General features: G+C 44.7%; 1 protein-coding gene across 1 annotated transcript in view; it reads right to left on the bottom strand.

The window, feature by feature from the left end:
- Positions 1–9,113: 9,113 nt before the first annotated feature.
- Positions 9,114–15,041, bottom strand: part of BOD1 (biorientation of chromosomes in cell division 1) — a 6,133-nt gene continuing 205 nt past the window's right edge. Inside the window, exons 2-5 of the mRNA XM_019505985.1 lie at positions 14,917–15,036; positions 13,809–13,933; positions 11,077–11,276; positions 9,114–9,997 (exon numbers count right to left, since the gene is read on the bottom strand). Coding sequence (XP_019361530.1) covers positions 11,078–11,276; positions 13,809–13,933; positions 14,917–15,036 — 444 coding nt within the window. The 3' untranslated portion in view covers positions 9,114–9,997; position 11,077. The remainder of the gene's footprint in view (positions 9,998–11,076; positions 11,277–13,808; positions 13,934–14,916; positions 15,037–15,041) is intronic.

Genomic DNA, 15,041 nt, shown 5'->3' with positions numbered 1-15,041 from the left:
CCCCCCCCCCCCCTTTCTATAACAAGCAGTTGAATACAGGTTTCACACCTGATAGCTATAAAGAACAAAAAGATGCGCTTAAAATCAGTATTGGGTGTAGATTCAATGTGTTGGGCAGATTCTGGCCTTTCTGGTAGGGATGAGATGGCTGAAAGTCTGTTGGATCTCAGGAAGTGAATTTCATACCAGGTTAAAATGAATTGTATAACTGAAATGCTAGTAAAAAATCCAAATCTTGTCACAAGATCTGGGTGGGGGTTGGGGTGGGTAGGTATGTGCGGAAGTGGCATCTGAAGCAATCTCATTTTAGACCCTGACTGGAGAAATGGTCTCAGGTTGCAGCAAGGGAAGTTTTAGGTTGGATATTAGGAAAAACTTTCTCATTAGGAAGGTAGTAAAACATTGGAACAGGTTACCTAAGACAAGTGGTGGAATCTCTGCCCTTGCAGGGGGGCGGTTAAGACCTGGCTAGACATAGCCTTGGCTGGGATGATCTAACTGGGGATGGTTCTGCTTTGAGGGTTTGGACTAGATGACCTCCTGGGGTTCCTTCCAACTCTAATTTTCTATGATTCTATGACTGCTTGAAGAAAAGTCATTTGTTAATTTTATAGGCAAGAAATTGAATTCACAAATGCTCTGTCTTTATTCACACTCTCATTTGTGGATCTTACAGAGCAGTAAACCCTGCTTCATCATGAATATTTTAGGGAGCTGCATTCCTGTAACACTTGTATGAAAGGTTACCAAAATATTAGAAAACACCTATAAAAATGTGTAGCTACAGTAAGATGATGCCTCCAGCAGGCATTTAATAAATACAGTATTCCAGTAATTGGAAATACCGTGCTTCAGTTAAGCATTACCTGAAATCCAGTATCTGTACATGTACAACAAAATCCCGTATGTTTCCTCCTTTGTTTCATAGGCACTGTGCATATGACTGTGCTATAGAGATCAGAGCAGGATTAGTGGTGGGTGGGAGTGGGAGAACTGGGATGGGAACTTTCTGCAGTTACTCCTGAGTTTAGAGTTTAGGAGGCAGCGGACCTGGGGAGATGAGGCATTGGACATGGGCAGCAGAACTTGGTGAAAGCAAGGGAGGCCTTGTAATGCTTCAGGGCAGGAGTGTGTATATGTCGGGGGGAGGGAGGGAATGTATGAGCTTTTTAGGATGTAGAAACCCTATTCTCATTTGAGGACTGAAACTGTTCTCATTAGACTCTCCAATCTGTTTCTTATTTGGGTTTCCTTTCTGGAATTTCTTCTTTCAGTACATAAAAGGTTTGAGAGTTTATCTCGGGAAAAGATGCTTGTGCATGACTGCTGAAGGTGTTTAAATTCAGCTCCTGTGCAAGCTGGGAACAGAGCATGTACAGTAAGTAGCAGAGCAATGGTGCAGGGGGGAAGAATAGTCTGGAGTCAGAACCATGGAGCTCACCACCATGTTAGAGCTGATGTGGGTCTTAAAACTGCAGACTTCTGGAAACCCACCTTTGGCAGGAGACATGAGCACAGGACAAATACTTGGCACTAAGAATAGCTTCTCAAGTCTGCTCTCACCAAGGGCCAGCTGGAGAAAGTTTAACATAACCCACTTGCCATCACTCTGATACTTTCAGCTCTGCAGTGATGAACACGACTCACTGGCGCTTGAGGTGACCTGTTTATAACACAGGGTGGAGCAGCTGAAAATGCCACCACCTACTCTTATTTGATACTGTTAATGACCTTCCTTTGGTTGAGGGCAACTAAGTGGGACTTCATAGAACTCCTCCGGGATTGGGGTATCTTTTTCTCTACATTTTAATCATGAGGGACATGTGGTAATTCCCTTAACAGGCAGCCATTGGCTAGGATTTCAGGTGCCACCTGATATACCCACTTGGTTGGGACTGAAAAATACAACTGGTGCATAATAACACAATCCTCTCTGGCAGATCCATTCCTTTATCAGGGATTGTGTAAGTGGGTTCCATTGTTCACTCTGTAGTATCTAATTCTGGAGTCATGCTCTGGCACTGACCACAAGTCTTACAACTGTGCCAATCTGGCTTGTAGGGGATGTGCATTTCACAATAATTGTGTGTGGCCTGGGGTAGCCATAAGGATTAAGCCTTCAGACCTGCTGGGGCCAAGAACAATTCATTGATATGAAATACACTGAGCCCTGCCTGTGGACACTAGCCAGGGTACCTGGATAGGCCTCAGTTGGCATGATATGCCCATGATATCATGCCAACTGAGGCTTATCCAGGTACCTTGGCTAGTGCCATGCACATCCTGGCATAATATCATGCCAACTTCCGTAGCACCTTCCTTCTGAAGATTTTGAGGTGCTTCGTGAACATCAATAGTCTCGGTACCTGTGGTAGGTGCACTTTGTCATTCTACAGATGGTTGATTTACACAGCAATGAAGTAACCTGGTCAGTCTCAAGATGCTGGACAGAGCCAAGTATAAGAGCCTGGTTCTTTTTAGCTTCACCACCATAATCTACATGACAGATAGTGACTTAGCACATGTGTAGGATTCCCAAATGAGCTGTATAGAAAGTATTACAGGACACTGGGACCGAGATGTGCTGTGTGGATTTGAGGAAAGGAATTTAACTGCACAAGCTGAAGTTTGTGGCTACAAAGCCAGCTCAGACTCATGTATTGATGCCACAGTTTCTATTGCCCTAGGCTCCACTGTCCATGTTTTCCCATCATTGGGGAGCATTGCCCTGGTTTCTTGTGTTGCAAGACACTAAAAAAAACTATTTGAAGAGAAGTTGCAAAGCAAATCTATGTGGATTCAGCCCAGTGATTTGTGCTACAGATCTTCATAACACAGGCAGTGTTCAACACAGGGCAAGTTCAATGAAGGGCTCAAAGCTGGATCAGGCACAGAGGGTCTGGGCTGTACTAGGATTACTGTTCATGTTTGCTCCTCTGCCATTCCAAAGGAGAACTGGGAGGTATCCAAAGGTTTTGGAGGGCAGGGAAGGGATTAAAGTGGGTTCAACTTGATTTATTTGCACAGCTTGGTTAGTGCAGCATAACAGCTTCATTCTAGCTTACCCCTCTTTTTTTTTTCTATCCCAGGTTTCCATCATGAAGCTTTTTTCTACTCTCAGGCTAATAGGATTCTGCAGAATCTGACCCTGAAGGCAGGGTCTGCTTTTTATCTGTGAATCTGCAAGCACTTTGTATAGGAGAACAGTGTTGTCTTTACTTATGGATGGGCAAATGGTGGCTGAGAGATGAAGTGACTTACCCGGCAGGTTACTTGAAAGCAGGAATAAACCTAATCTCCTGGTTCCCACTCTAGTGTCCTATCCACTGAGCCATGCAGACTCCCAAGGGCTTCAGCGTCTGACATTCCTGCATAGCGGAGCAGCCCATTGAGCAGAGAGGCTGGTTTTCCAAGAATGCAACTCACATTTTTTTTTCCCTTTAAGTTGCAGCTGGTCCCTAGTGACTCGGCAGAAAGGAATACGTGTGCTTTGGGCAGGGGAAAGCTGAGAAGGCAGAAAATCTTTTAAGCCCCTTCACATTATTAATGTATCAGATGAAGAAATGCAGCAATTTCCTGAGACCTATTAAAGGCATTAATGTATTCATCTGAGAAAGCACATTCAAAGTATTAAGTGACTACCCAAGATGCAGGAACACTATCAGTTAGAACCTGAGAAGCATTGTGGAAAGGAAAAGACCTATTGGATCCAATGAGGCTCATCCTCTTAATGCAGTCTGTACCCTGGCCCCAAGAAAGCATCTAATTGCTTCTTGAATTACCTCAGCATCTTAAACTTGTCAACCTTGCCAGACAGCTTGCTGCTGAGGTTACTTGCTCTTTGAGCAAATCCAACAGCACATCGAGTCTTTGGTAAAAGCTAGACAACACAACGGCTGAACTGGAATTAGCAGATCAGAACATTTTCTGGTCTGTGCGAGGGGGAGGGAGCAGGACACAATAATGTAGAACTTGTTGCTTCACAAGGGTGGAGGGAAGAATTGCTCAGTACTGACAGTATTCTGCTTCTGGCATTGTAGCAATGAACCTGTACCTCTACATGGTTTGTGTTAGTTAATAGTGCTGTGAGCTGAATTTTTTAAGACATAATTTAATGGGATGTGCTAATTAGTCCTTGTCTCTTAAGGATGGAAAGAGCTCCCTCCTGTCTTTCCACAGGGCTTAAGTTAACTTAAGGATTACCACACCAGAGCATACCGCTGACCTATCGAGACTGGAATCCTGTCTCCAACAGTTGCCAAGGACAAATGCTTAAATCAAAGGGCATTAATCCCTATAACTCTCTGTACTATGATGATGGGGAACTTATTAACTTTTCTAAGTCTGTTGGGGACATGACTTATCACTCTCAATGGCCTGCCTGCCTAACCTGTTACATGCAAGGTGCATAAAATAATTGCTTGCCCTGTTTTGTTTTTCCCTTCTATAATAGTAAAGCTGAACTAAACCTTTAAGTGCTAAACAAACAAGGGTTTTTTTTTCCAGATTATTTTAAGAGCATCCATTAAGTCAGCACAACCACCCTAGCATGAACTCTTCCTTTTTAAATCAGTTCATTGGGCACCAGTGAAATGCTACACTTATGGGTCTGGAGGGAGACTGCACTAGTTGAACTGAATCCCTTTTAGGATTGATCTAGTTAAAACGGGCACAGTTCTGTTCACCCAAGCTTCATACAACTGCCTCCAAGAATTTTTCAAAGTGGCAGGTGCTCAGATCTTTGCAGCCTTAGGACTGCTCACTTACCTTTTTTGTCCATACGCAGCTCCTTCCAGATCAGACTTGAATCATCATTCTGCAGAAGGGGAGGCTCCTCCAGTTGCTGCCCATGTGATATGGATAGATTCTGCTTTTACTAATTTAGTACCTTCTGCTGTTCTTGATAGAATAGGAAGTACACAGAGTAGAGTAACAGTAATTGTTTTACATACCTTCTGTGTTCAGTTGATGCATAGGACTACATCCAGTTTTCTACTGAATGTAACCATAAGCTTTGATACCCCACTTGTAACTTGTGAGGGATGTGTGCTCAGACTAGCACTGGGCCTCTCTGCCTAGCACAGGTTGCACAAGAGTGCCTGGAAAGGTCTTAACAAAAGTGCTGCCCTTGAGCTACTGTGGTATGTTGTATGGCTGACTTCGACTGAAGTCTTAAAGGTGCATTTGGCTTTACATCCTGGACAATTCTGACCTCAAGTGGTTTGGGTCTGACTAAGCGTACCATAGCACATAGCTATTTTTCCTCATTGAGCTGTATGTGTCATGAGAGCGGTATGAAATAGGAACTTTGTGTCCTCCCATCAAGGTGCCTGCAGACCTGGCTGAAGAGTGCTGCTGGGGGTGACTTGAATTTGTGGTTTGGGTTTGAGAGGCTTGTGTGTTTCACCCATGGCTTGCAGCACAGCTGGCTTATGTTGAGGGCAAATCCTACATACCCCAAGGAATATCCCTGTGATACAAGGATGATCCAGTTGCTCCCTCGTTGCTATCAGCATGATGTAGCGTTTTGTCAGACTGTCATGCCAGTCCTGTCTGCACTGTACAGACTGATGAAACTGTTCACAGAATAAGGACAGACCAATTATCTAATCTTGCTTCTGTACAGAAGAGGCACTGGCACTTATAGTTTCATAGTAGCTAGGGTCAGGAAGGACCTGAAAAGATCATCTAGCCTGACCCCCTGGCACAGGCAGGAATGAATGCTGGGTTCACAAGACCCCAGACAGGTGATCATCCAACCTCCTCTTGAATTTGCCCAAGGTAGGGGCAAGGACCACTTTCCTGGGAAGTTGGTTCCAGATATTGGCCACCCTAACTGTAAAATATTGCCGCCTTATCTCTAACCTAAACCTATTCTCCATCAGCTTATTACTATTGTTCGTCATCACCCCAGGTGGTGCAGGTTCACCCAGTAACTTGTACATCAAGCCTGCAACTGCATGGCTCTTGGATACAGAGACATAGAAAGTTAGGATAGGAAGGGACCTCAGGAGGTCATCTAGTCCAACCCCCTGCTCAGAACAGGACCATCCCCAAGTAGATCATCCCAACCAAAGCTTTGTCTAGCTGGGTTTTGAAAACCTCCAAGGATGGAGCTTCCACCACCTCTCGGTAACCTGTTCCAGTGGTTTACTACCCTCCTAGTCTGAAAATTCTTCCTAATATCTAACCTAAACTTCCCTTGCTGCAACTTGAGACTACTGCTCCTTGTTCTGTCATCTCCCACCACTGAGAACAGTCCAGCTCCATCCTTCTTCAAACCCCGTCAGGTAGTTGAAGGCTGCTATTAAGTCCCCTCTGTCTCCTCTTCTCTAGACTCGATAAGCCCAGTTCCCTTAGCCTTTCCTCATAAGTCGTGTGTCTCAGCCCCTTCACCATTTCTCTTGCCCTCCACTGGACTCTCTCCAATTTGTCCACATCTTTTCTGTAGTGGGATGCCCAACACTGAACACAGTACTCCAGATGTGGCCTCACCAGTGCTGAAGAGAGGGGAATAATTACTTCCCCTGACTTACTGGCAATGCAGCTATCAATGCAGCCCAGTATGCTGTTAGCCTTCTTGGCAACAAGGGCACACTGCTAGCTCATATTCAGCTTCTTGTCCACTGTAACCCCCAGGTCCTTTTCTGCAGAGCTGCTGCCCAGCCAGTCAGCCCCCAGGTTGTACTGGTGCATGGGATTGTTCCACCCTAAGTGCAAAACTTTGCACTTGTTCTTATTGAACATTATGATATTTCTTTTGCCCTATGAGTGTCAGTCCTGATTTCTTCAAAGGGAGAATTTATAGTCTTGGAACATATTGTGCCAACTGGTTTGGTCCCACTCAATGCATTCTATAGAGTGCTGTAACAGTTTTGGGGGAAAACCAAGCTTGCAAGTATATTGTAAACAAGAGCTTTATGCCAATTTTGCAGAGTTAAACTCAGGCTAATGTGCTCCTGTCCCTTTTCTCTAATCCTGCCTGTTTTCCCCTTCCCCTTCCACCCCTGCAACGAAGGATGTAGTCTCAGCTACTTCAAACCTGTTTAGATCATGATGCCGTTTCCACAGCTAGCAGCTGGCTCCAAGCTCTCAGTTGGATACGTGCCTAAAACTGTGCTACTCCTAGGTCTCCTGGCAAAAGCTATAGTTGGATTCTCCTGCACTTTGAGAGCTCCCCAATACAAAAGCATTCATAACATCTGTCTGCATTCTCCTGCTACAGACCGGGAGAAGCTGGCTTGCTAACTCCCTTAAATCACTTGATCCTGTTTACAGCAGCTGTGGTGAGAACCCAGGTGGAGCTGCAACAATGTACTACAGTAACTCACCCCCACCTCCTCATAAAGAAAGCATTAAGGATGCATGTGATGCTCTTGGTCTGGAAACCTTCCAGCTGACCGCTCACAGGGTGAGAGAGGATGCGCTTGGTGGCTGGAAGGGCCTGAGTACAGCAGCAAGTGAAAGTTGCTGGGGTACTGTTTACAGCACGTTATGCTGCCTCCTCTTTCTGTAAGAGGGTACAGACAAAAGATTACATTGGCTGGGAGAACTAAGTCCCTTCTTTTCTGGTGGACTCTTTTAGCTCACAGGAGCCCTGGATGGAGTCTGCTTTCAGTAATTCAGAAACTGTCCAGTTTGATACAGCAAAACTACAGAACAGTAGACCTACACTTTTTTCCATGGTAAATCCATAAGCCTTTTAGCTTTGGACTAGTGTTGTGCATTGTCACCAGTTTTTTTGGCCAGCCTCTTGAAGGATCAGATCAAGTGTAGAGGCTTCTTAACCTGGCAGGGGAAATTACATGCATCTGTGCTCAAGAAAGCAGTTTTCTTGAACTGCTTCGCAGGAGAACCGCTCTTCTGGCATGGCTTAGTACCTGCTGAGGTATAGCAGCTTTAAACCCAGTTTATGGAAATGGGAGGCTCCTCCCTTGCTTGCTCTGAGGGTCTTATGGCTAAAGGCAAGCAAAACTCAGGGGCATCTGAACCCCAAGCCTCTGGGCTTGGGCCTGCAAGTAGGATGGCTGCCAAAGGATTTGGAAACATCTGAAGCCCCAGGTGTGGGTGGGCAATATTTGCCAGTAGTAGGGCCACTTATGGTTCTGGACTCTTGGATTTGGAGTTAGTTTTGGCTAATTTGGCCTTGAATACAAATTAATTTAAAAAAAAAAATCACCAGTTGTAGCACCATACACGGTGTTTAGAATGACTGAGTTCTGCCTGTTCAATCAACATAGTTTTTGGAACACTTGAATTCTGCTCAATTGATATGATTTGGAACCAAGTTGCCTGATTTGTCCTGGACCACAAAAATATATAAATATAAAAAGTCTGTACTATATACAAGCAGGTACAGAAGTGCTGCTTAAAAGTGTGTTTATGGAGTGCCTGGGCTAAAAGCTAAAGCAGTTTCAAAATAGGTAAACTGCATCAATTCTAGGTGAATTACATCTATGAGCACCTGTAGAAATTTCCCTGTATCAAAATTTGATCAGGTACATTTTTCTTTCTCTGTCTCTCCCCCCTCCCCAATTTTGTTTCTTACTATCATGTGCTCAGGGACAGTAGGGGAAAAGTTGGGGTGGGGGGGAGGAGAGGGCAGGGGGGCTACCTGACCCCCAGACTTATTTTCCCTGCTGTACCAGTGAGAACGGGACAAATTGAAGGCAAACCTCCAATAATTAGATTGTATATCTGGAAAATTATTTCCATGTATATAATCTAATCATTGGGGGAGACAGAACATCTTATAATCAGGGTCATCATATATTTGAGTAAATGCAATATTTGTAGTAGGTGCAATGGTTCAATCTCCTGCTAAAAAGATGGTGACATTCTTTGTTTAACTTATGACAACACTATTTAGAAAATGGAATAATTTCAGTCTCCTGTTTTGGTGGACTTTGTTCAGAAACCCTGAAGAGGACATGCAATTCAGTGAAGCAAGAGATTAAGATTCCTGGGAGACTTTTTGGCTTTCTTTGAGAGGGGACTTGAGGTGTTCTAATGGAGCATATCCTGTTGCATGCTAGATTCTAATAAAGCTGTAAATGCGGGGACAACTATAAGGAGCATAATCTAAACATGGTATCAAGAACCATAGATCTTAAGACCTTTATTCATAACTTTAATCATGTTCCCAAGGAAAAAAAAAAAAATCAAGGAGTCCAAGTTAGCTGCTGTTTTTCCCTCAACTCTTTTATTTGAAAAAGACACTCCAAACACTAGCTGCACTCTACTTGGCTCTCCCCATGCATATGAGCAACTTCTAAAAAGATACCTGAAGAATTTTGTTGGGAGAACTATAGATTTCAGATTCTTCACCCACTGATACCCCTTGCTTCTCTCTACAGTCCCTGAGGGAAGAAGAGCACTGGCTAAGTTGGCTATTGTTCACATAGCAAACTGTAAACCCCTCCTACAGCATGTCAGAAGTTGGTCTCTATCTAAACCTCAGATGGCTGACTCTCTAAAAGCATTCTTTACAGCTTAAAGCCAGGAATGTCCTTTCTAAAACAGGCACTGATTAGTCGCTTTATCTTTCCATCCAATTCTCGATACTGCATTATGTAGCAAGTGAGCGTGAAGCTCTTACCTGGCCCAAATCAAAGTCCCATAATGACCTTCCAAGAACCATACAGAATGAGCTCTAAAGCCTTTATGTAACTGAAAAACTTTCCATCATACTCTGTCAAACTGCGGTATCCCATCCATTCCCCTTTCCTAGCCCCTTCAAACAAGAGAACCCCCCCACCCCAGCATGGTCACAAGCACGCATGCTGCTGTCTATTCTAATAAAACAGTCCCATATGTAGACTGTACTTCCATACTCGGGACTCTGGATGCCCATGAGTTTTACTGATACTTCCGTCAGGTCTGAAGAAAGTTCCTCTTCACTGGCAGACAACAGCCCTGTGAGAGATGGACTAAATCCACTGCCAGTCTACCAAATGGTGTATTTTGTAATTGCAAGCTGTTCAGTACCAGGAACACTCTGCAAGAGAAAAATTACAAGATTGTATCTTTCAAAGTAAATGCATTTGAATAGGTAATATAACATGTTGTACAGCTTCATTTAACTGTGAATTACTTATGAACCTGAATTAAATGTTATTCACAGCCTCTCTCTCTAAGCAGTTTGTTACCCAGTATGGATGTAAAGGACTCTCAATTTGCTAGCAAAAAGTTGTGATTGATTGTGCTAGGTTCTGTTGTTCTCATCTTGAGCAAACAACATATTGATGTTGCGTGGATTTTTGTTCTAGAGGTAGAACTCGTATTCAAACTTTAGAAACATTAGAGACCAATATACAGTAGGCAAATGCTGTAGTTGGAAGGAATCTTAATCTGTCTATTTACAAGTTCAGATTTGAAACTTTGCAACAAGCCATAAGTGTTCCAAAGGCCTGAATAGTCAAATATTAAACATGCAGAGCCTCTAGAGGTGGAGTCCATTACTATCTCTGTTTTAACATACAAGTTCTACATAGCCTTGGGGGAAAAGAAAATCCTCAAATTTTGTTTTAAATTTCAAAAATTAGGCTCAGTCCTTCAGCTGGAACATCAGAGGCAGGTTTAAGCTTGTCACAGTTTGGAATGAAGCAGCTTTTCACCTAGAGGATATTACAGCCTCCCCCTACGATAAGAATTCTGCCAGCACTAATGACCATCTTATAACTAAACCTAACTGAAGGAGCCCCTCTGACTTCAGGCCTGAAATCCCCAAATTTATTTGAAGGATGAATCAAAATGGTCTTTAAAGCTCTGTAGGTCCCTGTTCACTAGCCAATACCTGTATCTAAGGCCTTTTGGGTCACTGCTCCAAAGCCAGCCCCAGGACTGGAAACACTGTGCAGATTCTTCCTAGCTCTAGGCAACTCGTGCTTCATCTTGAGGTGTTTAATTCCCATACATGGTCTTTTTTGTAAGCCCTCAACTGGGAGAAGCTCAAATGTCCTATACTAGCAAAATGCTGGTGATTTAAGGTATCTTCTATAAAGCAAAGTAGAAAACAAATCTTCCAATTTTGAGCTATGCAAACTACTGCAGTGACAGGATGCAGTGATACAAGACCTTAGGAAGCATCTTGGGATGGAGCAGGAGGATCCTTATTCTCTGGCTCTGGAGGAGGAGCTGGCACAGTTTCCTCTTTCTTCTGTGCAGCCAGGAACTCATGAATTGCCTTCTCTATCTGTGGCCTGAAGATGTGGTTTAGTTTTGGATCCACCACCTGAGAAATAATTCTGTCCACTCCAGCTTCCAGCATCCCCGACCTTGGACAAAGACAAAGGAGTCATTCAGCTCCTCTGAAAAAACTCTCCCCAACCTCTTTCAGGAATTCTCCAGGGCCCTCATGTCAGCAGCAATTAGTATGAACATGCTGAGAACTGCAGCCCACTCACAGCTCCTTCACAAAGGAGGCCTTCCCTGTACCACACAGAAACCAGAACACTTCTCACCTAGTCTCACCCCACCCCCGTGTTTACCCCCACCATTCCTGCAGAAATCACAACTGACATTTGGTCTCCCAGACTCTGAAATACCATTGGCTAAGAGCCACTCCAGTAGTGCTCCTGCTGAAATGAGGTCAGCATGAAAGCAAAACAAGCTCTGGCACAAACAAGGGAAACCACCGTTTTGAGCAGAGCAGGTGCGAGTACTGAGGTGTTTTGGGCTGACTCGTGGAAGGGAGAAGAGGCCTTCACCCCAGTCGTTTTACTGTCATGTATTCCTGACAGCAGCTAGTCTAGACATTGGTAGTAAAAGAAGAAAACCAATGTGTGTGGCACAAACTATAACGAGTTTCTGGAACTGAAGTGACTTATTGCTTCAGGGGCTACGTCACATTCTTGGATTGTAGGAGCCCAGGCAGCCTGGCAGGCTTAAGTCATGTCTGCAAGAGACCAGGGGAGAGGAAGCTGAGACACTGCCTGGCATCTGGGAAAGCAGCCGAAAGACTTGTACGGCCGTGAGACTGACCACGTACACTGCCATTTAAGGCCATGGACACTGTGTCACGGTTGAATACAGTTAGCTAAGCCTGCCCCCTACAAAAGCTGGCTACATATGCACGTGTCTTGGAACAGGAGCTCCACTTTATCCTTGCTGCCTTCCTAGGAACTGAGAGGGATACTCCAAACCCTTCAGGTCTGGCCAATTCCTACTGAAAGAGTGTATCGTCAAAGGGCCAGTTCATTGTTAACTATTAATGGGATAAGAGAACTTGAGTACTTTCAAACTGATTGCCAGGACCAATGAATGTTGTCCTTATTTGGCACTTGATTTGAAACTGCTCATATGAAAAAGTTACTGCATTTAATGAACTGACTCTCTCCACCCCCCGTCCCATTTCAGGCTAACTGGCGACGGTAACAATTCTACACTGAGTAGGTTGTAGATGAGCCACGTGGCAAAAACTTCTGCTGTTTCTAAAGCTCTAGCTTTGGGTGTAAGATACTGATGTCTAATTCTGTTTAACTTCTGAAGAGCAGGAATAAAGGCAGCAGGAAAATGGTTAGGGGCCATCTGTTTCCATTCCACCTTTTAATTTAGAATCATAGAAAATTAGGGTTGGAAGGAACCTCAGGAGGCCATGTAGTCCAACCCTTCTCAAAGCAGGATCATCCCTAACTAGATCATCCAAGCCAAGGCTTTGTCTAGCCAGATCTTAAAAACCTCTAAGGATGGCAATTCCACCACCATTCCAGTGTTTTACTACCCTCCTAGTGAGAGAGTTTTTTCCCTCTAATGTCCAACCTAAACTTTTCTTTCTGCAACTTGAGACCATTTTCTCCCTTCCACCCTCCCCACTGTCTCAGGAGAAACTTAAAAATGGAAGCTTTTAAACTCCGCATTTCCAGAAACTCCACTGGGGCCTTTGAAAGACTGGAATTTGCTCTAAGTTTGCATGACAGGTGGAACTTCAAATTAAACTGGAGAAGTTTTTAGATAAACTTCAGATCTTTAGAACTTCAGATTAAACTGGCAAGAGCTTGTCTCTATAATGAAGCTGCTGCTATAGCAACACTGGTACAGCTGCATTAGCAGAATCCCTTTCCAGAGACATGGCATATGCTGACAGAAAAGATTATTTTTCTGCTCCCCCTATGTTGGTAGACCAGTAGGAGTTTTCTTGTGTTGGCACAGTCGTACCTAGACTGGGGCTTTTGCAGCCACTGGTATGCTGGCCAAGACCTGTTGGCCAAGGTCTGACTACTTAAAACAGTACTGTCTCTTTTGCTTTCCTATTCTGATGGAAATGTAACATCCTGAATAATCTACCACCCTCTGCTGGAGGAAACTGGACTAGCTAACTTTTTGACCAATGCCTGCTAGTGGTTGGAGGTCTAAAGGCCATATGAATGAAGCAAAAGACCCTAGGGGATTTCTATGTCTGAAATCAGACCACAGGTTAGTGGCCAGTCTTGGTGTTGGCTACTTGCAGCCAAAGCAGTACTAGATAATAGCAAGTTGCACTTAAATGGATGCTTGGATAGACTGACTTGTTGTAGAGAAACAACTCTTTTCTCATTGAGGAGTGTTGCTGCACTGTATGAGGTGAGACTGCATTCCGTTACTGCAGCCCTTTCCTTTTCATGTCCTTGTGACAAAGTGTTTAGCAGAATTTGCAGATTCATTGCCATCTGACAGGTTGCCCTGTGAGCACTTCTAATGTGCAATGCAGAAAGACCCAGAAAAAAAGAAAGCATCAGAGAATTCAATGCCTAACTATGCAAACTACCACCTGGTTGGGATGGTGATGATAGCTATCATTGCTATTAGTTTCCAGAATGCAGGTTACTTACTGAATCACACTCTGTCTTAGTCCATTTCGTAACTGGTTCTTGTTCATTGCTGGATTCCATTCCTGTTTGTCCAGATGCGTAGATACAAAATTGTCCACTTTCTGTCTCAAATTCTGGTAAGCTGGCTAAATAAAAACAGCCCAATCAAATAACCAAAATATGTTAAAACTGATCCATACTATTATGTCATTTGTCTGTATTCTTCATTATTTCACCCTTTTTTTCCCGAACAAAGGTAAACTTTGTTTTTTACCTGAGAACACAAAAGAGCAGTATGTAGAGGTACTATTATAACAGTACTTGCTGGCTACAGTTGTTTTGTAATTATGGCCTTTTCTGAGTCTCACTACATGGAACGCAAACTGCTTGTTAGCACAAGGCATTTGAATGAGTTTCCTACTGACCAGAAGCCCCTGGAGTCCTGACCAGCCACTGCTGCCATTAGCTTAGAGCAGCAGATGTTTTTAGCATTCACATCACAAACAAAAGCACATGAGACATTTAAGCAAGCTTTAGTTAGCTGCTATGAATTCTCCTCTTCTTTACAGGTCATAAGAACAGAAGAATTGGCATTGACTGGGGCAGACCAGAGGCCTGTCTTGCCCAGTCTCCTGTTACATGGGCAGAGAAGGGGAGACCGAGCTGGGTTTTCTCCACTGTTCCTCTCTCACTTGCAGCCGCCAGCATTTCAGGTGGGGACAGTTCTGATGCAGGGGCTGTGCCCCTCACTCCCCTGCTCAAACAGCACTGATGCCCCTTTCCTCCATGCCCAATCCCATGTTTAATCTGGCCAAACTGCCAATTCCCACGACCACTGGTGGCCGTGAGCACCACGCTTTAAGGATAAGTGGCTTGAAAAGAGCTTTCTTTCGCTGTCTGTGTTCTGCCTGCCTCTGTCATGGGGCAAGCCCGGGCTCCTGCCCAGGGCCAGGCCCACGGGCACCCCCCACGGCCCGTCTCTGGGCTATGCAGGCAGGGCCAGGCTGCCGCCTTCCCCAGGGAGCAAGCCGGGCTGGGGAAGGGCAGCAAGTGGCTCTCGGCAGGAGCCCGGACGTCACCCCTGAGGGCGGGGGGGCGGCCCTAACGTCACCCCCGAGGGCCCCGCTACCTTGGTGTCCACGTCGGCCAGGCAGTCCCGGCGGAAGCCGTCGAACAGGCCGCGGCTCTTGAGCTGCTCCACGATGAGCGCGATGAGGTGCGCGTCGCCGGGCGGCAGCGACGCGGGGTCCTTGG

This window comes from Gavialis gangeticus, unplaced genomic scaffold, assembly GCF_001723915.1.
Source record: "Gavialis gangeticus isolate Ggan-Ray unplaced genomic scaffold, GavGan_comp1, whole genome shotgun sequence".
NCBI classification, from domain to species: domain Eukaryota; kingdom Metazoa; phylum Chordata; order Crocodylia; family Gavialidae; genus Gavialis; species Gavialis gangeticus.
The sequence above is the reverse complement of the archived record's forward strand: the minus strand, read 5'-3'. Positions and strand labels throughout refer to the sequence as shown.